Here is a 27,741-nt window from a genome sequence, read left to right as displayed (position 1 = left end):
AATGCTGATTAGTAAAACAACACAAGCAAATGGACAGAAAAAATACAGCGAAATGTGAAACAAACCCACCGAGGCGGACAAGAGGCTGCAAACTTTTTCCGAACTTTTGCTTCGAATTTTGTTGGTCAAATTGTCGGCATTTAAGTGCTTATTTTTTCGTGGATCTGTAAGAGGAAGCGGTAATTCAAGTGAATTGCACGGTCAGAGCAATTTCCGTCTTTCTCCACATCGGCTGCTAATATCCGAACCGCATGTAAAGAGAGTATAAGAACAGCGTATACTTAAAGTGTTGCTGAACTTTGAGTCTAGATTTCATTTTCCATGAACCATTATCTCCCCATTTATGGAGAGCGACTTTGTATTAACCAGAAGGCGAAAGACCTCACAGTTTTAACGCCTGTTTACGCGCTAAGCTTGTTATTACCAGCTGGAGAACAAGAAGATAGATAGAACCATGAACTATAAAATTTCAAATCAAAAGAGTAACACCAAGAAAATAAATCAACTTCTGTCGAACTTTCTCTCAAAAGGTTCCCACCCAAGTAATTACGAATATATCCACCATGGAATGAAGATCAATTGAGCCTCGACAATGTAAATACTTATGACATTACTTTACTGCTAGTTGTTACTTATTACGTAAATCCACATATGCATGTAAACCCTTGCTCGTCCCTCATTATGTTTATATGGATCTAAATTTCAGTTAGGTCCCCGAAATGGGCTTCTTAATAATGCCAATATTGTCGAACTTCATTTTTCACTGGGCAGTTATTTCAATTCAGTTGCTCTGCACATAACGGTATATACCGGTCATTTTCAATGTAAACAAATGAACATGCGACTTGCGAATGTTCAAATGAAAGTTGTCGTAAATAACAGTTACACTTTTCGCAATTGAAGCGCACAAAATCCAGACACGACATAACCCAATGTAATCAACAACGAAAGCATAATTCTAAAAACGAAAACGAATACCAACGAAGTATGCATGCCCGCAGCTGAAAGCAAATACGAAGGGATGGAATGCTGTCACAGACGCATGTCATATTTGCCTCGAAGCTATGAGTATTTGCATTTATGTATGTCTGCAAGCCGACACACCGAGATGCAAATACTGAAATTCCCCACGGGGAAATGCAGCTGGTATAACCGAGCATAGTACGAGGGTGCAAAAGAGCAGTTATAATTGTCGAATACGATGCAGCGAATATATTTGAGGTTATGGCGAACATTGTATTACCTCTCTATCAACAATCATAGTCGAAGATGATCCAGTTTGTCATCAATAAATAGGTTAAAGGCTGTTCACTTCTGATTCTATAACAACAATAATAGCATATTAATTTGAAGTATCATAGCCATAGATTTTAATACTGTCGACGTATATTTTCTTTTGCAACTCTATCAAAAACGGTCAATATAGTTCCAGATCCTCCAAAGTTCTCTTGTTTTTCTTTTTATTCTGTATCTCTTAGAGGAGATAAATCCAACTGCTTAGCAAAACACTTTAAAGTATTACAAAGCTTTTTCCCCATATTCTTTAGCTTGTCATAATGGTCGAGATTACAAACCCCGTCTAAGTGAATATACTTGTCCTCTCAACCTCTTATTATACATATATATGTTATAACGGGAAATGTTTTTTCGGAGTTGTTCTTTCTGATTGTTACTTGATTTATACTTAGTTTAATTTGCTATTTGGTTTGAGCAAAGCATCGCGCGCTGCGTGCCATAATCAGTCGAGTCGGTAATTCGACCAGCAGAGTCGGTCATTCAAGTAACAGTGGATCGGTTTCGCACCACGTTTCTCTAGTGGACATTGCTCAACTTCAGGGACGCCGTTCGGTACGCGCCAAAGACGTTATTGTCGCTGTGGAGTTGAATATCGAAGAAAGCTCGAAAGAGTCCATCCGAAATCGCACACAACTTTCTGGAAAATTTTACGGTAGAATCTTGTACTTCAAAATCCAACTCGTGAAAGCTTGAAACCGAGCGACCATGAAAGACGTCGCATGTCCGGTTAATAGGTCCAAAACAAGATGGCTACCGAACCGATTTCCACAAGAAAATTATGTTCAACGATGAAGCTGATTTTTGGTTGAATGAGTGCCTTAATGAACCAAATTGTCGCATTTGGAGTGATGATAATCCATAAGCCATTGTTGAGACGCCATTACGCTCTCAAAAAGTCACTGTGTGTCTAATGTGTAAAATTTCTTCCAAACCGGCCATAATCGTACAGTCAAAGGCGAACGCAATAAAGTCATGATTAATACATTTTTCGTGATGGGGACGACCTTTGGTTCCAACAAGACGACGCTATATGCCACACAGCCAACGAAACAATCAATTTATTGAAGGAAACTTTTGATGGGCGCAAATTTCGCGTCGTGGACCTGTGGCGTGGTCTCCAAGATCGCAGCTGGACTAATTTCGGCGGGTTTATGTGAAGCACGCAAATAAGTGATTCCTTAGAAGAGAATATTCTGCGCGTTATTGCGGACTTACGGCACCAATTGCTGCAAAAAGCGACAATTATTTGCCCAAAATCACTTTTGACACATACTGACAAATGTTTATCTTTATATTCAAGCTAAATGCTTGGACATAACATTAAATTAATTGCCTTTTGTTTCTTCTATAAAACCGCAAGTCTGAAAATACACCCTTTATTTCTACGTAAAAAGGTCCAATTTTCGATTTTGCCCCTACACTGTTTTTTCCATAGCCTAGTACTAATTTGACATAATTGACTGAACTAGAATCTAAGCTAACACAAAATTTCCTACAGGGTATTCACATATACATACATACATATATATATCTATACCATACAAAAGCTCCAACAGACTGCGAGTATTTATTGTACGTAATTGAAAATGAAGCAATGGAAAATGTTCATTTGGACAAGTTGACAAACCAAAAACAAAATGACTGACTGATGAACTGACCGATTGAATGACTGCCTGACTGCATGACTGCATGACGCTTGTGAGTGAAATGAACTGGTCAGCACGGAAATGGAAGGGATAGCAGCAATAAGCGGTCAAAATGTGGTGGGTTAACAGTATGTGTGTGTGCGTCGACATGTATGTGTGTGTCTATGCGTGTGTTAGTGTGTATGTGGCTAAGTGAGTGCACAAGTGACTGATTGCTTTTGAAATAGTTTTGCTTGCGGCAAAGCAGTTAGTATACAGATTGTGTGTGCTTTTGTGTGTATGTGGGTATGTGTGGCGCCTGTGTGTATGTGTGTGTGTGTGCATTTATGGCTTTGATATAATTCATGCATTCACCACTAATAGTTCATTTATTTTCGGCTGCCAAAAAAAGGAATGCACGAAAAAGCATCCATCAGTTGAGCTTTCAGCGGCTATATTCAAATATATATGTGTGAGTCCACGTCCATTCACACTCCGACCATTTTTCGTAATTAATGACGGACATAAATATCAAGTTGGCCAAAATATTTGTGGCATTATTAGTGTCACCGCACGCGCTACGCTCCTCACTTGGTCCACTGAAATGCGTTGACATATTGGCGGCGTCAGTTGGCTGTGGTTCCATTATATCACATATACACTTAGTTGGCGCTGCTGCTAGCCGCTATTGTTTGTTTTGGATGGTTGGGGTTTTGTGGCATTGCCGCAATTGTGTGGTGGTTCCTATTTAACTCAATTCTAATATTGCTCTGTGTGTTTCTTCTTCCCTCTCTTTCGTTGTGGTGATTTTTCAAAGACTTGTTTTTGTTGCTGACGTTTGCCGATTTGTTTTGAAAGAAGCCAATGAAATTGGCGGGTGTGAGACTTAAGCATTTTCACTAATGTCTGAGGCGGCGCTTTAGCGTTTCTAATGGATTTCTTCTAGCCTTACTTCGTGACACTTTCCTTCAAAATAAAATAAAGTGATTGAATTGAAAAGAAAATGTATTCATTAATTACATTAGATATATGTGGGGGCCCTCGATTGGTCGGAAAGCGAAATATAAAATCGATTTCCATTATGTCATACATAAAGTGCATACTAATCGGTAAGCAAAGACCGCTTGACGCGAGTTAGAAAAGACTCTGTGGCCTCACTAATGATACCTCTTTCAGTGTCTCAAAGAGTGGAGCTCCCAAACGCTTAAAGCGTAGCCTTACCAATGCGGGACAAGTGCACAAGTTATACTCCATTGTTTCGCTTACTTTGCCATGCTCCTGTCCAGATCGTTGGAAAGATAATGCATAGGCTCCATTGTTGATCACGTTTTCAGCTGACAGCCGTTCGCCACTCTTGCCAATCTTGTCCCATATCTAATTGCCTTCAATGCTTTTGTGACCTGGCACTCAATAGATGTGAAGTCGCTTGGCTCTGGCGACATTCTCCATTGCTGTCCTGCTTTCCTAGACACTTGCTTCCGATATGCGATCCTTGGTTACTGCTAAGCTGTTCCCATGTGGACGACCTCTGCTTGAAAATATACTGCAGACAGTATATCTCTGCACCAACTCCGTCCTCCATTTTCGAGCTATTTGTATAAATGTTGAATGAGTTGCGCGCAAATACCATACCTTTGTACCAACATAAGTTTACTCCAAATCTTCTTCCCCAATTGCAAATGCCAGAAGGTTCTATATTTGTATGTAAATTCTCCTGTAGCCAATAGTCCTCCCGCCGAAAATCATGCAGCTTTCACCGAAAAGTTCGTAGGTTTACCGCAAATTCAAGAACCGCCTTTGAAGTGGTTCTTAGAGCTCCCGTTATGCCCAGCATAGCGAGCCACTGAACACTTTCTATTGGCTTCAGGTAAGTAGTCAGGCCTTGGCTTTCATTATGTCTTTTCGGTCGATGTAGTATGCTAAGCATATAAACTTGCAAGGAAAGGAATCACTTTATCATAAGCCTAGCAACGGGTTAGAGTTACATGTTGTGGTTTACAGATGAATGGTTGCACGACTGAATTGACGTTGGGGTAGGCCATTGTTGGAACGCCAACTGTGGAAACTATACGAAAGATGGCCCTAAATGAAAGTAGACCCACTTCAGTACTCACTTCTTAACTGTTACGCATTCACGAGACTATTAAGGCCATGGGAAAACCTTCAAGCTGGAATTGACCGTCTAAGCATATGAGAAATGAACTGAATATCCTTCGTTGCGAGTTTAACTCATGGGTAAAAGTTTTTCGGTATTTCATTTTAATTAAATACTTCAAATGTATAGTCCCGAGCGGAAGTCAACTTTCATACCTAACCTAACCTGAAATGACCTGACTTAAGTATGTACATATATGGTTATCTGATACCAGTATATTCTTTCTTACCACTGTTCTTAGTTCAAAACCATTTACAACTGCAATGTGTTTGACAATTTTATTTAATTTTGAGTTCTGCATAATAAAAGACCTTTCCATTTTCCAACTTCAGACCACAATAGCGTTACAACGCCCAAATTTTCTGCTCATTGTCGGAGAAATTTGAGTGGTGTAGGAACTATGGTTATGAATTCAACTAACGTTTCGCAGCTACTTGGCATTCTGTAGCCACAGTCTCATACTCACACTGACAGTCAGCGTTACAGTCTTTACTAACTTTATTCCAGCAGCTTCAACGTCCACATTATCTCTTCTTTCTACAACTAAAATCTTATGTTTCACATAACTCATCACTTCAACAACAATAACAACAAGCACAACAACAACGGGTATACACGCTTCAGCGCCCCAAAATATGTTTTGGCAAATGAACAGCTTGAAGACGAGGCGAATTACTGCCTGTGTGCTTCTTCTATAGTTGTATTTGTATGTATGCATGTGAGCGGGAATTAGAGGTGAGGTAAGCTGGTATCTCAGGTAAGCACGTACGTGTTGCCAAAAGCGATTCATCAGGAGGATTTCCAAGAAACAAAAATTATGCCAAGAAAACAAAATGAAATTGAGATGTGTGTGTGTGTATAGTATAAGGCAAACCGGAAAGAGTTTAGCGCAAAAAGGCGAAAGGGCAAACAGCAAAAAAAAAAAAAAACAACGCACGAAATTGCGAGTTTGTCAGAAAAGTTTTTCACTTTGTGGTAATTTTTCGGCGCTAACTGCAAAAGAATGCAACTCAGCGAGTCAAGCGCGTGCGGGTGCCCGCAAACGGGGGCTTGAGGCGGCTGACGGCGTTCTGGCTGCGCGAATTCAGGTTGCAACAACGCTTTTGTTGTTCTTGTTGGTCATAGCGACAGATGGCAAACACATACACTTGCCTACGGATGTTGGAATACACACACACACACATACATATACAAATCCGTAGGTACACTGGTTTACGAGACAAATCATATAAACAGCGGTTAGCGTAGCGAAAACATAAAATTTCCGCTGGATGCTGCTGACGGAAACGTAATTTCTTGAATTTACGTTTACGTTTGTAGTTTTTGTCGCTTTTTGTTTCTTCCTTTCAGTTGTTGTATTATAAGTTACTGCGCGGTGTCGTAAAAGTATTGTGCACACACGAACGAAAATTATTTTAAGTGCCCGCTATAAACACCCAAATCGGTATATAGTGGGTATGTACATAAACACACATATGTACATATACACTATATGTCTCCAAACTTAAAGAATATTACATGGGTACATGTAATAAAGTCAGAATTTCTTATTTTATAATATTACTTTGTATGCCTGGAAGGCTTTTTATGAAGTCCGCGGGCGTTTATATAACTATATTCTTGGATCATTGAATGTCACATCAAAAGTTAGGATGGCAAAACAATTGCTTACAATTACACCTGTGTAGTTTTTTTAAAAGCTCTTTGTGATTGAAATATTTGAAAAGTGTATGAACAAAATATTGCGAACATAGGCCTCCTTCCATGAGGCAATGCTCTTTCAAATCCGTCCTTATCTACTTCCAATACGCACGCAACTTGGAGAATATATTGAGATTTGGAACAGAAATGCATAATATGCGTTAAATTTTTTTCCTAGACTAGGTCTCTTAGACTGCCATGACTTAGATATTTGTTTGTGAAAGAGTTTGGTGTTTTTGTTCTGAAATAATCTATCTCTTGTTTGTTACCCCGTACAAATTCTATCATTCATTAAAAATGTAAAATTTTTCGTTGCAGCTTCATGTAGTTAAGAGTGTCGGACTTCGCTCTTGTTATCTCTCGAAAGATTATTTATTATACAAGTATTAGTTTTGATTTGAGAACACAGTTATGAAGGCAAGCTTACTGGGAAAAGTTCTCTTAACCAGTGACATTTGAAGCAGGCTTGCCGTTAAACATTTGTGAATTACTTAGATTGCTTGTGATTTTATCACTTACAATCTTGACTACTGTATCGCCGAATTTTCAACTGGCGCTCTCTTCTCTAAAATTCGAAATTTCCAGAACAGAAGCGAGCTAACCATTGTTGTGCTACACGAACTGATACAGCATCGTCTCCGTAAACTTCATATATTTCGCTGGTGGCTTGCGTGGCATTTTTCACTTTATTATACAAAAATTTCAAAATATAGCGAATTTCTTCATTATTTTCACTAATTTTTGAACAGCTGTAACCATTTTCAACTTCCCGGAATTTAATTTTTTTTGGTTAAATGTAGCTTAAAATCTCACCTTCCCAACACTATATGGTGGGGTACAATGTGATTGGTAGCACTAAAGATAAATGACCGCAACGACATCTATCGACAAAATACGAAAAGACTTTTTCGACTACCCAATGTTTTTTTCAAAACGGCATTTTTTGAACAGCGTAGACATATTTAGATCAAATGCTATAATTTGGATATGAAACAGCAGGTATTCCAGAAATCTATACTGAAATAGTTGCCACATATTCGAAAAACAATACTCTTTTGAATTTGAAGCAGATATCTTAAGTTATATTTGAGACATTTATTAAATAGTACTTGAAATTTTATTAGTTTCAATCTTCGAAACTCAACACGTGAATTTTCTAAAGACTTAAAATCAAACATACGCTTACACAGTGTTGCACACATACATGCAAATAATATGAAAATCGTGAAACTTGCGTCAAACGAACCGACACTAGACAAAAATGCCGCCTGCAAAAGATCAAGGCTCTGCGAAAATTAATATAACACTTGGTTGCACTTACCATATGTATGTTTGTATGTATTTCAATATAAACACATATATATACATACATTTATATATATATCTGTATGTATATGTATATAGATATGTATGTTCGCGCTCCATTTCTGCGCTGAAAACGCAAATGCAAGTCACAAGCGGCACTCAGCAATGCGTGTAGAATTTCATTTGATTTCAAACTAGCAAACGTTTGATGTGCAAAGCGTTAAGTGCCTGAAAGTATGCTTTTAACGAATGTTATTAAAAATTCAAAAAAAAATTCGCTACCCACTTGCGGCTGTCATGCAGCGCACGAACACACACACCAGCGCGTCAGCGCAAATGGCATTTAAATGGCGGCTTTTAAGAGTGCACAGAAAAAACTGGTGGCAAGGCAACGTGCATCTAAACTTTTCATCAAACCAAAATTAAAGAAATTAAGCGAAAACTTACAGCTTGGTTGGCGCTTCCTTTGGACCACATCCGACAAACGTCTTTAAATGTTGCGCACTTCGTGCTTTTTTCGGTTTGCAATGCCTTCAAACTCCTAAAAGCATGCTACGCGCTGAAGCACTGGAGGAAAAAGTGCTAATAATGCGGCGCTTCCGCAGTGGCGACGGAAGAAACAGTGAGAAACAGTGACAGGGGCAGCACGAATGTTAAGGAAATGAGAAATTACGTCGTTTGCCTTCCGCCAACTCGGTGGCAGCAGCAGCAGCGCCGCACATTTATTGCTTGCCCATCACTTTTTCGCTTGCCACATATTTTATGATTTCGCTGTCCCTGTTTTTTTTCTTGTTTTTATTTTACCCCGAACAGGGTATATTTAGTACGGAACAAAGTTTTCAACGCACAGAGGAGTATTTTCTATGAAAAATTTTTACATGCCTTGGTTCAGTTCTTAATGTTAATATTAAGGGCTAAAATTTTCAGGGAATTTTTTTTAAGGTACATATGTATATCCAAGGAAATTTCGTGACGGGATTTAAAAAAATTTATAATTAAAAAAAAAAATATATATATGTATACGTATATAAATGAACAGCATGATAAGCTGTTCGTCTGGCCATCTGTATTATCTGCATATACGCAAGGAGCTAGCCTCAGTTTTTGAGATATCAACACGAAATTTTGCACATAGCCTTTTTTCACCAAGAAGCTGTTTATTTATTGTAACCGTCAATACCAGACCTTTATAGCATATAGCTGTCATATAAATCGATCAAAATCCAATCTTCTATGGAAAACTATTTTAATTGACGAGATATCTTCATCATGAGTTATTGGCCAAGGCAATGGTATAATATCTAAAGAAATTGTGCAGATCGGACTACTATAGCACATAGCTGTCATACAAAATCACCGTTCAAAATCAACTTTTCTCGAAACTATTTTATTTGTGAAGGGTATTATAGCTGCAATGCTGCGGAGATAACGTTTTTCACACTCTTTCTTGTATTATTTTTTTATTTCTTGCGCTCTTCATCCAATTCGCCATTTTTGTGCAATTCATTACTCTTCCTCACTTTCGAGTCAAAAGCATTCACCATTGCCATAAAGTAAAAGTACTTTAACGACTTTGTAGTGTGCAAGAAAAATTAGTCGAAATATGAACCGTTAAATATACAAGTAAATACGAGAATATACTATATACATACATACATATATATATATATATATCTGTGTAGATCATAAAAGTTATGCCCACTTCTTACACGCTTACGTGCGCTGCATTGTAATACTCGAGTGCAGACGAAATATTAAAATTCCACGAAAGTGCCATTTACAAGTACTATATGTGTGGACACACAGCCACACACACACTTACACTGCACACACACTTTGGCATACACTTGTTTGCTTACTTTTCTGTCGTCCATTCGCGCAGCATTGCGTAACTATGCATATTTTATTTCGCTCAGCTTTTCTTTTATTTCGCCGCACATACTCCGCTCCCCCCGCGCACTTTGAAGTTCTACTTGAAGTGCTTGGAGTCGAGGTGGCGCTAAGGCGCTGTGTAGCGTGCAAAATTCGTAAATATGTTTCGGCGGCGCTGAGAAAGAAGTGCCTGAAAACCACTTTTCGCGCATTATTCTGCACTTTTCACCGAAAAATTGGAAAATGAATGCATGCGAGCGTACGAAGACATGCGCGGACGGGCATCGAATATGCGGGCATAATACGGGAATACGCGCCGATGAAATATGTTGGTGACGGCGGGTAGGTGCAAGTGCCCATTAGGGAAAATAATGCCGCAATTTGCAGGCAGTAAATCACGCAAAACGGTCAGGTTAAATGAAATAGTACTTTATTATTTTGTTTTATGGGTTGTGAAAAATAAATAAAATGAAAAATAGCACTCGATTTGATGCAATTTGCGTATCTAAACTAGTCTTCTATGAAATTTTTACTTTCATGATGGTGTTGCCACCTGTATTGAATATAAAATTCATAACTGTGCCTAAATAAAACTTAATTATGAAGTTGATGATATTAGAAAAATATATAAAATAGCACTTAAACCAAAAACAGGGTTGCCAGATTTTTAAAAATAAAAATTTTTTACCGGTATATCTCCTGTGTTTTACACAATATGCATACAAAACTGAAGATATTTAAACGATTTAGAATGACATTTTTTTCAAATAGTTGCCACCTGTATAGAATAAGTAAAATCACTTGACCTTATAAATAAATCAAAGATATTAAATGACGTGTAACAATAAAACAAATAAATTTTTTAAACAGGGTTGCCAATTTCTTGAAAATTATTTATTATTATTTTACCAGTACTGTACAATACAAAAATCACTTCAGTTTATAAATGAATGCTATTTGAGAAATTACATTACAATTAAACCACCAAATTTTTCAAACAGGGTTGCCAGTTTCTTGAAAATTAAGAAATTTCTACCTTATATACATATATACATTTTTGCATGAAATACCACAGTAATTATACGAAACTGACGATATTTGAGAAACCTTAGCTGATAAAGCTTTTTGGAATAGTTGCCACCTGTGTATGAAATAAAAATCACTTCACTTTATAAATAAATCAAAGATGTAAAATAGATGATATTTGAGGAATATATTACAAAACAGTTCAACCAAAAAAAATTTAAATAGGGTTGCCAGCTTCTTACAAAACAGAAATTTTAAAAGTATATCTATTATGTTTTGCAAAAAATACCACAAAATGGATAAAAAACTGAGGATATATGGGTTACTTGGACCGAAATGGGTTTTGAAAGAGTTGCCACCTATCTACTAAACAAAATTCACTTTACTTTATAATAAGATACGAATTCAATGATATTAGAGAAATTTTTTTAAATAACAATTAAACAAAAAAAGTTTTAAAAAGGGTTGCCAGCTTTTTAAATAAGGAAAATTTACCAGTACATCTGTTGTTTTTCATCAAATAACACAATATGCGTACAGCACTGAAACATCTAGGCTGAACGAGATTTTTGAAATAGTTGCCACCTATCTGTAAAATTACTTTCACTTACATATATTTATAAATATTATTATAGAAATACATATATATTAAAAAAAATTATAAATTATCAGGGTTGCCATCTACTTAAAAATAAAGAAATTTTGCCAATGATTTATTGTATATACATATGTACATTATTTCCATACTACAACATGAGTGCCAAACTGAAAGCGCTTGGAGAATACCGAAGCAGAAAAAATGTTTGACAGGGTTACCAACTCTTTGTGAAGTAAAAATCCCTTGAATTCATAAATAAATATAAATTATACCACACAATTGTATTAGTTAAATATATTTAAACAAACTCAAAAAAAAATATTTTAATCAGAGTTGCCAGCAGTCATTTGCATTTCCACATTCCATATTGATTTAAATCGTACTGAAGTTCTAGAAATAAAAACTTTGAGATTATTCGAAAATTCTTTACCAGACCCTGTTGAACTATGGCGGAGCACTAAATTATGAGTTGTAGGACTTATTAAATGGAAATGATTATCTGGTTTTTGCCTTATCCCATCCAGTTTCAGAACTTTAAATTCCAAAACCACAAGTCCCAAATTTTTCCTACCGGGTCATTTCTGTGCAGATACACCAAGCTTCTGCATTCGAATTATGCATATCATAGCGAAGAGGCACTTTGAAGCAGCAAAGGAGATGCGCCACAATCCCAGATCCGCTCAAATGCAATAAAAGTAGACGCACTTACGGATAATGTTCCGCACGCATACAGACGCAGACGCAGAATTGTATGTGCATAATGTATGAATGCGCATTTGCGTGTCCGGTATGTTGTACATATATGTGTTTGTGTGCGTATTTAAGAGCGCCATAAGTGGCGTAATGCTGCACATTTACATGCACCGGTTTTGTATTATCGAAATTTGTCGTAAAATGCAGCAAATCAGCAACACAGATTCGATCTTTTACGCTCGCACAGTTGTTTGCGTGTGTGTGAGTGCTCTGTATGTGTATGTGTGTACAGACATACAAGTGCCTTTGCTCAGCAGTCGCATGCGCTTGCCATTATTGCCATTATTCCTTTCATATTTCATTTCGGCTTCGATTTGCCTCTTTTTCACCTCCCCTTCGCTTAGTTTATGAGCCTTTTATTGGCAAAGTAGCAAAAACGTAAATACCTTAAGCTACGCCAAAAGACATGCGAGCACATAGCGAAGAAACATGAAATGGCTGAACGGACGAGTGGATGTGTGTCGGAAGTGTGCAGGATGTTCGAACTTCGAGAAGTATGCGAAAATCAGATTTATATTCTGCTGACTACAACTGCTGTTATACATTTCCATATGTACATAGTTGTATAACCGTATCCGTAGTGGGTCACACACACACACGCAAGCATCGTCTGTTTCGCGTGTTGCCATCAGCCTAAAGACGTTATGCAATTCCCCGAATAAGAAATGAGACCTCCACTTGGACTAAGTAAATTTGATTTTCTTCAATGGAATTTGCAAAGAAACGCATACGGATTGCCTATGCAGAGCACTGAGAAAGCGGGAAGTTAATGCTTTCAAAGGAATAGTTAATGCGAAGAAGCAACAGACGAGTTGAAGTCCAACGGTGGTGCATATTGTCGACAAAGCCTTGACTGTATGATTGATTTTCCTACACACATATTTTGACAAATCTACTTGATTAGTTAATAGTTGATGACTTGATAGCGACCTTTGTCTAGGTCAGTATGACATCAATAGTCTAGTCAGAATGCGTTGTAAAATCATCCGATTGTTTGTAGCTAAACTGAAGTTAGCACTTCTGTAACCCTCCCAGAATGATTCTGCTTCAGAAACTACTAAAGGCGACAGGCTTTTACGCTGTAAAAGTAACTGCTTGTGGCCGTCTGTTTTGTTGAAGCCAAACGTCAAATAAAATATAAATAAATGGTATTCAAAAAGGTATAATGACAGCAAATCTATTAGTCATAGAAAAACCGTTCATTTCTAAGACGATCATGAGCTATTTTACAACACTGACTACCACTTTTCTACCTGAAAGTTGGATAACAATTTTTGCGCCGATACATATCTATATCTCTCTATATTTATATCTATATCTATATCTACTATATATTTACCTATAAAACCGCATATGCAGGAAATCTTCGTTGGATCATTCAGAACAATTCTGCCTAAGAGCTGTCTGAAACCGGTTTCGAGCTAGCGATTTTTAGTTGTCCGATCTAACCGATTCCACAAATTATCATTGGAATATCAAAATGCACCTACATATTAAATTGTATTCGAATATTTCAAAACTGACGAACAAATTTTTATGACCCCCGTAAAGCTCCGCCGTAAAAAAAAGCAGTTTTGAATCGTAGTCTCTTGAGCAAAGTTGTTCAGAGTGATCCACCGAATATTTCCTGTATACGCGATTTTTACGTTTATTATCCTCGCAGTATATCAACCCGCTCTTATGTCTATATTTATGTATATATCTATATCAATATCTATATATCTATATCTATATCTATATCTATCTATATCTATAACTATATCTATATCTATATCTATATGTCTATCTATCATCAGAGAAGCCTTTTTCGATGCAGCTAACACTAATTAGTCGATGATCGACTCATTCATATATGATATCAGAGGCTAAGACAGCACCATAACGAAAAGATACTCGACAAAGTCTTTGCGATTAATGAAATTATAATTTACTAGATAAATAAGCTTGTATAATTTCCGAAAATTGACTCAGGTATTACTCTCCCTGAAAGTTTTTCGTGAGAAGGAAAATGCTACTAGCGTCTCAGGACCCGTTTAAGAGTTACGTTTTAGGAAACTTTTGAAATATTCGAAAGAAATACTAAATCAAACTAGCGAGGAAGTAAAAGTGTTCTTGGTACTATTAGGATCACGCCAAGGAAACATTTTAGTATTATTCTTTCTATTAAAAAATTAATATACCGGGATTCAGTCATAGAAATAGGAAAAATCAGCCGCTATCGCCATCCTATCGCCTACCTCATATGATCGTGCAACAATCGAATGCAATAATATTCGTGAGAGAGAGAGAGAGTATTATAGAGAAGCGAATAGCAATTGAGAAACTCTGTTATATACGAAAGCTTAATCGACCTGACTTTATGGTGCTTTCTCTAATGATTAGACGACTGAAGAACCTATTCGAAACTAAGTTTAATTATTCGAAGACACGCATTAAATTCATTTCTATAATTTATAAAAATATGATAAATACTCTCTCGGAGTGTATGTACCTATGAGATAGAAATCTAAAGGTATGCAATTTTCTTAAACTACCAAATATAACAGTTTCGGGTAAAAAAAAAAAGCATATAATCAACTGTGCCTTGTGAGCTGAATTCAAAATGAAATTACTTGGCTAAATACACACAAAAAATTAAAATCGGAAAGCTACTGCAAAATATTATACATAACCATATACTAGCAATATATACATATGTGTGTGTGTGTGTCTTCGCAAACATAACATATTCATCGAAAAATACCATTGCTGAAAATTGGTAAACATTTTTCATATCATTCAATGGCTTCATTTCGACCGAGCCAAACGAATTTCGCATACTAGCAGTACTCCCAACCGACGATTGTACGTAAGTATGTATGTATGTATATTTAAGTAGTGGTCAACACAACTGCAAATACCAAAGTCCACTCTCCTGTGCTTAATAACGGTTTTTGAATATGTATGTATGTATGTTTTTATGTGCCCATACGTTTGTGTGTGTGTGTGTGTGTTGATAGTCATATTACTAATTCTCCGACGATATTCTTCGATTTCATTGCAAATTTTTAGTTGGCTGATATGAACACAAAAGGCAATACATTCACTTCTTAATTGTATGACAAACAAAGGAAATGAGAACAAGCGCACGCAAGCAATCACGCATACACTTGCACATGCACACCACGTTGCTAACTTGCTTACTTATGTATGTATGTATATAGGTGAGCATGCGGTTTAGTGGAGCAAAACACCCAGTTGGGAAACTGGTATTGAAATGAACCAAAATTGTTCTGCACAAAATTTTAAATTAGCAGTGAAATCGATCAAACTCTTTAAATCGAGGTCTATAAAAGATAAGTGAACCTAAATCACAGTCCTAATACTAATCTAGTGTCTGCTCCATACAAGAACTTCATTTAAGTTAATGAAGGTATAGGTAAGTTTGTATAGCAACTATATGCTATAAGGGCTCATTCTGAATATTACATTCGGTGAACGTAGATTTAGTTTAGACAATAATTCATGTCATAGATCGTGAAGCTATCTAGTCAAATAAAAATATTCTCGACGCAAAGAGTTTTTTGGCTTAGATTGTTCAGTTTGAACGGCAGTTAAATCCTATAGAGGTCCGATATCGCTGCTTCCGACAAATAAAAAGCTTTGTAAAGAAAAAAGGGTGTGTGCAAATTTTCATATCGATATCTCTCAAACAGTCAACAGTGGCGGACAGATCTATGGAGTTCCATTAGAATTTTTAATAATTTAAGCTTTAATCTAATACGATCCAAACATATATGGAATGGTTCTTAAAACAATTAGACAGCAATCCTTGAACCAGTTTATTCATATTGTAAGCTGCTACATTTCTTGAAACCCCTTAAAATGCTGTCTAAATGCATATAGTTCAACAAATATTTGTGTCACAATTATAATTGTTTTTTCAAGACTCATAATATTGCTAGTTTCCACACTGTTGGCCAGAATAGAAAAAAATCCTATCACATAAAAACACGACTTTGAATCCAAGGCCACGAAGGCGGAATGTTGTATATTTCACTCGATTCTATTATATCTCAAAGAATGAACATTATTTCGTCCTAGAGTACCTTTAAGAACTCGCAAAAAGACACGAAAATTCGTTAATTCTCGGCTGAGGACTTTTTTATAACATTTTCAAGGCAGCTTTCTCGGAACTCTGATATAAATTAAATTTTCGTATGTTCCATAAATTATCGAAAAAAAATTTTAAAATTTTCACAAACTTGAATTTTTTTCTTTTTCTACCCTCACTAATACTCAGCATATATAGTATATAGTATTTCTCTTAAATCAATTTTTTTCTACACTCAAAAATTTCCTAGCGGGTAGCTACTAAATGCACACATGAACACTGTAAATTCTATTAGAGAATATTTAGTGGAGGGTGACGGTTACAAAAGCATTTGTTAGGTTTGGTCGATGGTCGAAGTAAAGAGAATTTATATGCGGTTTGTAGGCGTACACGCACACACACATGCATCCGCATACTAAAAGCACCCCTGATTGCATATAGCAATTTAGTTGAGGCCAAGCATTCGCAGAGCATAATTACACAAAGAAATGGGAACGGCAACAAAGGTAAACAACATGAAAAAATATAGAAATGTGCAGGAAAAGAAAAATGAAAATCGTTTCCAGTTAAACGAACATCTTCGTTATGGCGAGACGACTAAAAGTGCGATTTATGAAAAAGTTAAAATGAAAATTGAGAAGCTATTTACGAACGGAGGGGAACTGTGATGCATCTGCAAGGGGGGTTTAAGTAAACCATAATTTGAGAATTGTGCTTAATTGCAAGGAATGTAAATTGATGCTGCAACTGTAACAATTTTTCACCTAACCTAACTTATGATGATTGTGGTGCTATTCATATTTCCCGTTTCTATTTGAATGCTACTAAATATGTGTTTATACTAGCTCATTTTTGGTTTGATTTGAATTAAATTATTCTATATTAAACTCCTGACGGATGAGTGATGCGTGATCTTACAAAATACATATATAAATATATGATCAAGTCTCGTAGACATTATACTGACTTGTTCACCATTCTAATGGAATATAGTCTTGAGTTTGGGTGATTTTTCGACTCTGTTTAGAGAGTTATACGTAGGTTGCCTTTATATTTCGAGATTTGACAAACCTAGTGTTGCAATCTGACAACTCACAACTTTATCGTAAAGTCTGACATTTTTCATATTATATATACTCAGAAAGTTTTGACATAGTACGAGCGCTATTTGTGTTGCTTACAGTAACTTGAAATATGCATCTCCGGCCAACAAATAGAAGTAAACCGCCAACATTTTGCAGCTATTATTTTTTACAATTTCGTGGATTGACTCAGTAATGCATCGAGAACTTAATCCAGTTTTTGGCGATGAGATAAAAATGTTTATCGAAAAATTCAATCGTGGTGGTAGACTGTTTCGAAACACGTCAAAATATGAAATCGCGAGAATAATGAAACTAAAATTGTTAGATGTTAGTGGGACATAACGTGAGATAGATGCAAAAATTAGCATTAGTGGTAAGAGCAATTCAATCCTGACATAAGGGTGTTTCAAGATGAAACCCACACAATTTGTTTCTCAAAAAAAGTTGTGCCGATTTGTCGAGAAAAATGTTAAAAATTACGATAGTTCTGTTTCGAAACGTTTTTTTATTTGGAAAGACTGAATTTAATGCGAAACAAAAAATTCTGAATGATGCACAACCATATGTTTGTCAGTTGCCTATTAAGAAATCAGGAAAACCAATTGCCGATGACAGATCACTCTGCACCATGACAATGCCAACTCTCCCACTTCGACTGAAACAACTGCATTTTCGAGTACTCAAAGCATCAATTTGATGAGTCATCCACCGTGTAAATAGTCTTGACTTGGTACCGATTAATGTCTTTTTATTACCGTGCGTAGAGGCGCTTAATGCAATTAGAACTCTTGTTTTGGAGATAGCTCAATTAGAGTGGCGAAAGTGTTTCGAAAATTGCTCCAAACGCATGCAAAAATATATATCTCTCAATGGAGAATATTTTGAAAAAATAAAGCGATTTTCCTTAATTAAAATTTGTTTTTGTTCTCTAATCCAGAAATAAAAAAAAAGGCAACCTACGTGGAAGTTTAAGCGAAAAAAATCTGAAATTTTGAAAATTCTATAGTGGAGTAGGCCATAAATCCAACATTTTTTGCTAAATTTGTCTTGGAAACTTTATTATTACCTTTATTTTTTATTGTAAGTTCGTTAAATCAATCAAAAATAGGAGGTTGTCAGGCGTAGATATACAATACTGAAATGAAAAAGCGCGTCGTAAATGACCGATTTCATTTATTTTAACATTGCAGCATAAAGAGCTGCAGGACAAGGTTTGTGGAGAGATAGCTTAAGTTGTTTATGAGATATTAAACCTATAAGATGCAGAAAACTCAGGAAAATTTAAAAAATGTGAATTAAGCGCCTGCTAGTAGGCAATATATCATTTTTATTGCCTCAAAGTCGCAGAATTGCGTCTAATTTTTGTTTAAATGAGTAATATTTATATAAATTAAGCCTACTTTGACGATTATGAAAAGTGAAAAATTAAAGCCAAAGTCAACTAAAGTTCGTTGCAAAATTTTATTACCATTTTAACGAATAATATATAGAATTTATAACAAAAAAATTGTCGATAACAAAATACTTATAAAAGCTATTTATTACTTCAATTTCTAACATAATATTTCCATTAACAATAATTACTTGCTCTTAAACTAAATTTTCAACTTGACGCCTAAAGGTAGGCAACAGTATTGAAATATTTTGTTATTCTAAGTTTAAAAGCTTCATCTTAATAACAGTTAATACTTAATATGGAAAAATGTTTCAATATGATGAAAAGGCAAGCATTTTAAAAATAATTTTATGGTTGGAGAGCTTTGCCGTGATGTATTTAAGTAACAAGAACAGTTCTGATTTGCACTGCTCCTGCTTTTTACAGCGAAAATCACATTGTGTATGTCATTTCTGTCTGTTGGTTGAAAACGCAAATTTCAATTGACTGATTGTTTTTTAAACGTAAATAACTAAATTCATTATAGTGGCACTAATGGGAAATTATAAGTCTATGACTTCATATATACTTATAACTAGTCTTTTAACTTATTAGCACCTAATTAATAATTTTTATTTATTTTTTTCTTATAATAGACAGAAGCAGTGTATGTTATTCTACATTTCTATCTATATACAATTACACACATATTAACATAGATATTATATAGATTATATAGGTTTTCATTTCTGTAACCATTTAGAAACTTGGGTACTTTTCAACTTCTTCTAAAACAATGGAATCGACAAACCACTAACGCATTTACCAGCATTACTTAACAAGAAACCAGCAACAACAACAAAAACAACAATAACTAATATCAGCACAAAATCAGCCATACATATAACAGCAAAAGTATCTGCAATGGAATCAAGGCGAGCGTTGATGATTCTTAGCCGCTTAGCTTAGATAAATGTGTGCGTCCACAGCTACTTTCTTAATCCGTCATTCTCCACAGCCATCCCTTAACTATTTTCACACTACACCACTACCGCCTACTTCCACAAATATATCCCTTTCTTCTTCGAGTGCCACGTGCACAGACTGCTTACTCAATTGGATAGCTGACAACAGTCATGCCAGCAACGCCAGTGAAACTGATTTCACACAGCTTACACATGTGAGCATGTGTGTGTTAATAAATGTATGTGAATATGTGTGCGTTAATATGTGGATGTATATATGTATGTGACTATGTGTGTGTATATCTGCAAAGCAACCGAATGCTATTGATTTTTTGCGTTTGTCGATTTCCGTTGTGTGGCGCTGAAGAACTTAACGTCCACACTCAAGCCGCTTAACCTGTGTAAGCGGAGATGTATTTGTGGGTGTATGACTCCTGGCTATTCGCTAACCTAACTGCTGGAGAACTGCTTGCGCGCCCAGAAAACTTTTGAGCAGACCAGTGCTCGGGGTGGAATATAATGCGCCACTTGTAAGTACCTGTGTTCAAATTAAAGTGTGAATGAAGTGGAATGCTGCTTGTGCACACGCACATATACACAAAATAGCTACGTGGAATACTTCTAGCTGAGCATAACCAACAGCAACAACTTTATCATTAGTGTCTGACTTGAGAAAGTTTGTTGTTTTCCCCACACAATGGTCACTGACGTGCTGTCTACTTATCTTAGAGCCTGTATGTATGTTTGTTTGTGTATGTGTTGGTGTGTATGTGTATGATTGCAGATAGCTCTAGCAAAAGCCACTCTAATGCCCGCATTAAAGCAATCGACACCTGGCCGAACTAAGTGACCGTTGACCAAGCGCTCAGCCAAAAGTAGCTGCAACACGAGATAGACACGTCGTTCCACGAATACAAAAAACAAAAAATTTATATATATACATATATATTGGAAGCATATGTATGTATGGATATAGAGTATGTGCTTTTAGGGGAATTTTGTTAGAAAGTTTTTTATTAATGACATTTTTCCGTGAATTTCGGAACCAGTTTCAGGCAATGAATCAAGAAGTGAATAACTAAACAAATAAATTATTTGTATTCCAAAAGTATAAGGCAATTAGCGATAACAATTGTCAAAATAGAAATTACCAGATTTGATCTAAAACAAGAAAAAATATTAACTTGGGTTATACCAAAGCTATAGAACCCTTCACAATTAAAAAGTTTTTATATACTTGTAAGAATCTGATTTTGATCAGTTAGTTTGTATGGCAGTTGTATGGATATTCGATCCGAAGAAATTGCTCAGAGATTGGTTAAATAAACTCAAGTAGTCACTTTGACCATTTGTATGTCCTCATATATATTATACCATATAAGGTCTTCCACGCTTCTCTATGGGCTTTACAAACTTCGTGGCAAACTCGGGCATAAATATGTTATTCACCTATACATTATACATAGCACTTGGAAACTACCCAAAATAAAAGTATTATTACAATATAACATTTTTATACTCTCGCAACAAAGTTGCCAAAGAGAGTATTATAGTTTTGTTCACATAACGGTTGTTTGTAAGTCCTAAAACTAAAAGAGTCAGATATAGGGTTATGTATACCAAAGTGATCAGGGCGACGAGTAGAGTCGAAATCCGGATGTCTGTCTGTCCGTCCGTCCGTCTGTCCGTCCGTCCGTGCAAGCTGTAACTTGAGTAAAAATTGAGATATCATGATGAAACTTGGTACACGTATTCCTTGGCTCCATAAGAAGGTTAAGTTCGAAGATGGGCAAAATCGGCCAACTGCCACGCCCACAAAATGGCGGAAACCGAAAACCTATAAAGTATCATAACTAAGCCACAAATAAAGATATTAAAGTGAAATTTGGCACAAAGGATCGCATTAGGGAGGGGCATATTTGGACGTAATTTTTTGGAAAAGTGGGCGTGGCCCCGCCCCTACTAAGTTTTTTGTACGTATCTCAGAAACTACTATAGCTATGTCAACCAAACTCTACAGAGTCGTTTTCTTCAGGCATTTCCATATACAGTTCAAAAATGGAAGAAATCGGATAATAACCACGCCCACCTCTCATACAAAGGTTATGTTGAAAATCACTAAAAGTGCGTTAACGGACTAACAAAAAACGTCAGAAACACAAAATTTTACGGAAGAAATTGCAGAAGGAACCTGCATCCAGGATTTTTTTAAAAATTGAAAATGGGCGTGGCCTCGCCCACTTATGGACCAAAAACCATATCTCAGGAACTACTAGACCGATTTCAATGAAATTCGGTATATAATATATTCTTAACACCCTTATGACATGTACGAAATATGGGTGAAATCGGTTCACAACCACGCCTTCTTCCAATATAACGCTATTTTGAATACCATCTGATGCCTTCTCTGTATAATATATAGTACATTAGGAACCAATGATGATAGCGGAATAAAACTTTACAAAAATACGGTATTTGAAAAATTTGTAAATGACGTATAATGAAAACTCGATTATCACTTTACCATGCGAGAGTATAAAATGTTCGGTGACACCCGAACTTAGCCCTTCCTTACTTGTTTGAAATAAAATTAATCGATATTACTAAAACTTATCTTAATTAAAATATATAATTAAATCTTTTCTTAAAATGTTGTATAAAAATTACAATTTTCTAACCAAAAAATTGTTATCTTTACCGAAATGGCGTATAAACGATATCGAATTAAAAAAATAATCGATATTTTTAAATTAAGAAACATTAAGTTTTACATAAACATTTTAGGTATTGCTATAATGTAAAAGTAAATTTTGAATGAAAATAAAATTAATCGATATTACTAAAACTTATCGATATATTATAATTAAATCTTAACTTTTTCTAAAATTTTGTATAAAAATTAGAATAGTCTAACTAATCTAAAACACCGTTTTTTATCGAAATGACGAATAAACGAAATCGAATAAAAAATAATCGATATTCTTAAATTAAGAAACGTGAAGTTTTACGTAAGAATTATGTGAGGCACTATAATGTAAAAGTACATTTTTAATGAAAATAAAATTAATCAATACTACTAAAACTTATCGATAAATAGATGATTAAATCTTAATTTTTTCCTTAATTTTAGTATAAAAATTATAATAGTTTAACCAAAAAAATCGTTATTTTAATCGAAATGTCGAATAATCGAAATCGAATTAAAAATTATCGATATTTTTAAATTAGAAAAATTAATTTTTACATAAATATTTCTAGCAAAAGATAAAATATTTTGAAAAAAAATCATAATAATATTTATGGAATGAAAAATAATCAAAAATCGAAATTGGAAATTGGAAAAAGATAGTAAGGTAATATCTTAAGAAAGCGTAAATAGAATATATTCTAAGAAAAACAACAGCGCAATTTTTGTGGAAATTAGAATAATCGAAATCGAATAAAAATTATCGATATTTTTAAAATTGGAAAAATTAATTTATACTTAAAAATTTACAAGAAAGAGAGATAAAATATTTTGAGAAAAAATATCATATTTATATTTATCGAAAAAGAGTATAATCAAAAAGCGAAATTAGAAAAAGATAATGAGTCAATATTTTTAAAAATGTAAATGGCGATTAATCGAAATCGAATTAAAAATAATCGATATTTTTAAAATTTGAGAGAAATTAGCTTTCCCAAAAAAATTTATAATAACAGATAAAATATTTTGAGAAAAAAATCATATAGTTATTTTTACGGAAATGGCGAATAATATTATATAAAAATCATCATATTTTGTATGGTACATGTTTGGGAGCTGGGGTAATTCAAGAACCGATTTCACACATATTTGGCATTAAACTAAAGAATATTTCGCATATACCATTAGTTAATTTTGTTAACTTGTTGATCGAAATATACGGTATTAAATCAAATAGAAGTTCGAAAATCGTTTACCTACTTTGGACAAAAGTCGCATTACTATCAAGAAAAGATCTGCCCAGAATTTCGAATAATGAAACCTTACCAACAAAGTTTCAGTTCAAGTGGCCTTAACATAGGGTTTTCACCAATGAATTTTAAACTTATTTTCGAGTCATTGGAATTACGGTTGTAAATACATATGATCGACTGACATTTTTGTTACCAAATGACACATTTTACAAAACCGAAGTGTGTAGATCGGGGAGAGAATATTAAGTCGCATTATGAGTTATGTATAAGAAAACTCAAGCTAAATATAGTAATTTAGAGAAAGGATCTCTATCATAGAACAAAAAGTCCTTGCAAATTGGAGTGGTCTCATCGTTCGTCTGCCCCTCTAAAAATACAATATGATGAAATAATATGCATTTCAAATTAATACGAAAGTATTTTCTTATACTGTCAGCTTATTGAAAAATGCTCGAAATGATTGTATCATAAAAACTCAAATTATATACTCCCAACAAATCAAACACCCTTTAACGGCATGTGTCCACACCCTAAAAACACAAAGACACGTTTGTTTGTTGTTACAAAACTGTGTTGTTGATGCCGTAGATGAGCAATGGGTGTGAATTAGCAGAGCGCGCTTAATGCCACAATAGTAACAACAAAAGCAACAACGCACCGCAATAACACACACCACACACGACGCCGACAACAAATCGGATTTGGGCGAGTAATTGGCAAAAGCAGACACAGACAAAAGGCGCCTAGTGAAGCGTAAAGGTGAAAAAGGAAATTGAAAAAAAAAAACGAGAAAAAAAACGGATCCAAGAAAAATGCTAATAAGAAAAACAATACATTGGCGCTACCACACAAAGGTGTATAAGAAAGTGGGTGGCAGGTATGTGGGTGGCACACGACGAATGTGTGGTAACGGTAAATGTGGCAGAGCGAGAAGTGACCGCACGTTAATGCAGTTTGGCTTCATTTGTCGCTTGGAAATGTGTGCTTTGCGTATTTCAGTCTGTTTATATGTGTATTGATTGGCTTGTCAAAGCAAAGGCAGTTCAGGTTACTCATACGCAGTGTAGCACACGCAGTACGAAGCGTTGCCAACGTTTGTAACTTGCTGTCGCGCTAATTAGTTGTCATTTGCATGTTGTATATGTGTTGTTTAGCTATGTATTATATATACTTATATATATTTGTTATGTGTTTGTAACTTTTACTGCTTATATCTGTTACTATTGCTGCCTCAATGCCATTGTATCCAACCTCTGTGTTAGAAATTTATTTTTTTCTTGCTTTCTTTCGTCCTTTCCTCCATCTCACACTTCGTTTTCGCCTTCATTCCGCACTTACCTCATCGATAAACTCGAAATCGCCGCCATTTTCGCCAACGTATTTCTTCTTCTTGGCATCAGCGCCACTCAGACCGGATGACATCAACACCAGACAAATGCTGGCAATCAAAAGTAAACACCTCATTTTTCTGCTTTTTTTCTAGTTTGCAACTTTTCACAATAACAACAACAACGATACGTAAAGCGTATTAGACGTAACAGTTGCACTCAAGACTTTTATTGTTTCGATTATTTTTCGCTTGCTTTTATATGCTTTTTTTTTGTTTATATTCGTGTAATGTGTGTTTTCGCTATTTTTCTGCGTTTGCTTTGCCGTCGTTCGTTCGTTCGCTGAAAAACGCTTTAATGACCTGTGTAATTTACGTTTGCAATTTCCGTTTCCTTTGTTGCACGCAAATTACGAGTTTACACTGCAAGAATTCGTAATTTGATTAAACGATAATTTATTTTATTTTGTTTTTATTGTTGTTGCGTGCAAGTACAACGCTCACGAGTGATATATTTGCCGTAAAATTTTGCTTTGAAATTTTTCATTCGCATTTGTTATTGTCTGCGAAGGCAAGGCAGCAAAAGTACAGCAACATATACACACATATACACTACCAAACATACACACACGCACACACACATGTAAGTATACAACTCACACAACTGTCACTGCATCTGCTGTGAATGCGTGCGCAAGGGACGAGCGAAAATGTTGCTCATCTTGGAATTTTGGCTCTCCACCCGCATTCGCAAACGCATTTGTGCAGTCACAGTTACAGTAACGGTAAATAGTTGTAAAAACTAAATTTCATTTGTGTCTGCGTATATGTTTGTATATATGTATGTGCAACTATATAACAGTATTTATGTGTATAACTGTGTATTTGAACTGCCTTCTTCGCTATTAGCTTGTTGTTATTGTTTTAAATTACTAACACTTTAAAACACACGCACACAAGCACGCATACGCAATGTACATATGTATGTATGTATACACTGAGCACTTAGTTGGTCTCTGCTATGCTCTACTATGCTCTGCTATGTGCTGCTATTTTATTGAAAGCAAAGTCCTTTTTCATCCGCTTGACAATTTGCAACACTTTTAGCCACCGCCGCGTCCGAATGTAAACTGACTGCATGGACTTGTCCCTATTGGAATGTACGGAATTCTTTTGTCAAGTCGCCGTTTTGGTGGTTCAAACGAATCTCGGTTAGCTGTGCGACGCATGCGGCATGAGTGTGAGCGCGCAAATGAGGAGCACGGGTGCCAACTCTTCGAAAGTGGTGAGAGCACTTTTTCAAATAGTCAATAAATCGTAAAAAGTGGTCAGTTGGAAAAATTCAGGAACTATTTTTCAGTCAGTTTTACTAATTCAAATTGTCGAAGTTTGATGAAATTTTGCAATCATTTAACAATTTCAAAAGAAAATATACTCTCCATAACCAATCTATGGATAACTTAACTTGCCTACTTATTGCGAAACTTTTTGCTTTATTTTGGAGAATATGTGCATTTGAACTCTTCAACTTCCAATATTCAGAACATTTCTATACATTGAAACTCCTCACTAGCCTCTAAAAAGGCAGACCGATTGCATATATCGTACCTTCAAACTACCGATTTGACAAAATCTGAAATAAATTATTTAATAGCAGCCGACGCTTGGCATCCACCGCAGTTCGAAAAATTAGATAAAAAAATCCCATGAGATTTAATTCACTTTCAGAGAGAGTTTTTGTATTTCCAATTGCCTTTAGCAATCAGATGATATTTCAAATATCGTGAACGATATTTTTTTAGGTTAGGATAGATCACACTGGCTGGCTTTCTCGCCATACATAGAGCTGCAGGTCTTTTATAACGCCAGTTGGAGATTTATTTTTAATACGAGTTGAACATCGTGCAATACGTCAACGGTTTTTGCAAAGTTTAATAGAGACTAGATTTCTTATTCTGATACATCCTCCAGTCCCTTAAACTGTGAAACTTCTGGATATTCAAGCCGAGTTCTAGATAAGACCGAACATAAGCAGAGGAGATGTTCCAGCGTCTCTCTCATGCCTACAGCTCTGCACTTTCCACATGTGTCATACCATACGGCTCGCATACGATGCCAATAAGATGTGATCTGCAGGGTTTGTCCAGAAGTAGTAGGACTGAGTCGATTTAAGAAAATTTTTTTAACCAATCGTTACAATTCTTTAAAAACTTTCAAAATAGCCGGTGCGAAAGCGTTGGGATGCCGGCCCTGGTTAGGTAGCTATTCCCAAGAAAAGCGGTGTGAGCCAGAGCCTTGTCGTGGTGCAACTTCCAATCGATTTCGATGTCTTGTCGGACCCGATTGGCCCTTCGTTTGAGTCTCTTGAGAACTTCCACGTAAAACTTGGCGTGGACGGTTTGTTCAGGAGGAACAAATTAATGGTGGACGATTCCTTTGATCTCAAAAAAGGCAATGAGCATCGTTCACTTTGAATTTGCTCACTCTTCCCTTTTTTGGGCGAGGAGACGCCGGCGCGTGCCACTCGGAAGATTGCTTGTTTGTCTCGGGATCATACTCAAAGATCTATGACTAAAGCAGCATCTGGGTAAGCCTGCTTGATCATATCAAACGTCTCTGATTT

At 35.7% G+C, this 27,741-nt stretch overlaps 1 protein-coding gene across 5 annotated transcripts in view; it reads right to left on the bottom strand.

Moving 5' to 3' along the window:
- LOC126751923 (proteoglycan Cow) overlaps positions 1 to 26,286 on the bottom strand; it is a 169,874-nt gene extending 143,588 nt beyond the window's left edge. For 2 of the 5 annotated variants that reach the window (XM_050462381.1, XM_050462408.1), the window contains exons 1-2: positions 26,056 to 26,285; positions 25,130 to 25,541 (exon numbers count right to left, since the gene is read on the bottom strand). In XM_050462381.1, the coding sequence (XP_050318338.1) occupies positions 25,130 to 25,255 (126 nt within the window). In that variant the 5' untranslated portion in view covers positions 25,256 to 25,541; positions 26,056 to 26,285. Of the gene's footprint in view, positions 1 to 25,129; positions 25,542 to 26,055 lie in introns of all 5 variants that reach the window. The other 3 variants (XM_050462416.1, XM_050462398.1, XM_050462389.1) reach the window with 3 other exon arrangements.
- Between the last annotated feature and the right edge of the window lie 1,455 nt (positions 26,287 to 27,741).

Source organism: Bactrocera neohumeralis, chromosome 2 (assembly GCF_024586455.1).
Source record: "Bactrocera neohumeralis isolate Rockhampton chromosome 2, APGP_CSIRO_Bneo_wtdbg2-racon-allhic-juicebox.fasta_v2, whole genome shotgun sequence".
NCBI lineage: Eukaryota > Metazoa > Arthropoda > Insecta > Diptera > Tephritidae > Bactrocera > Bactrocera neohumeralis.
Note: the sequence above shows the minus strand (reverse complement) of the source record. Positions and strands in the feature narration are given on the sequence as shown.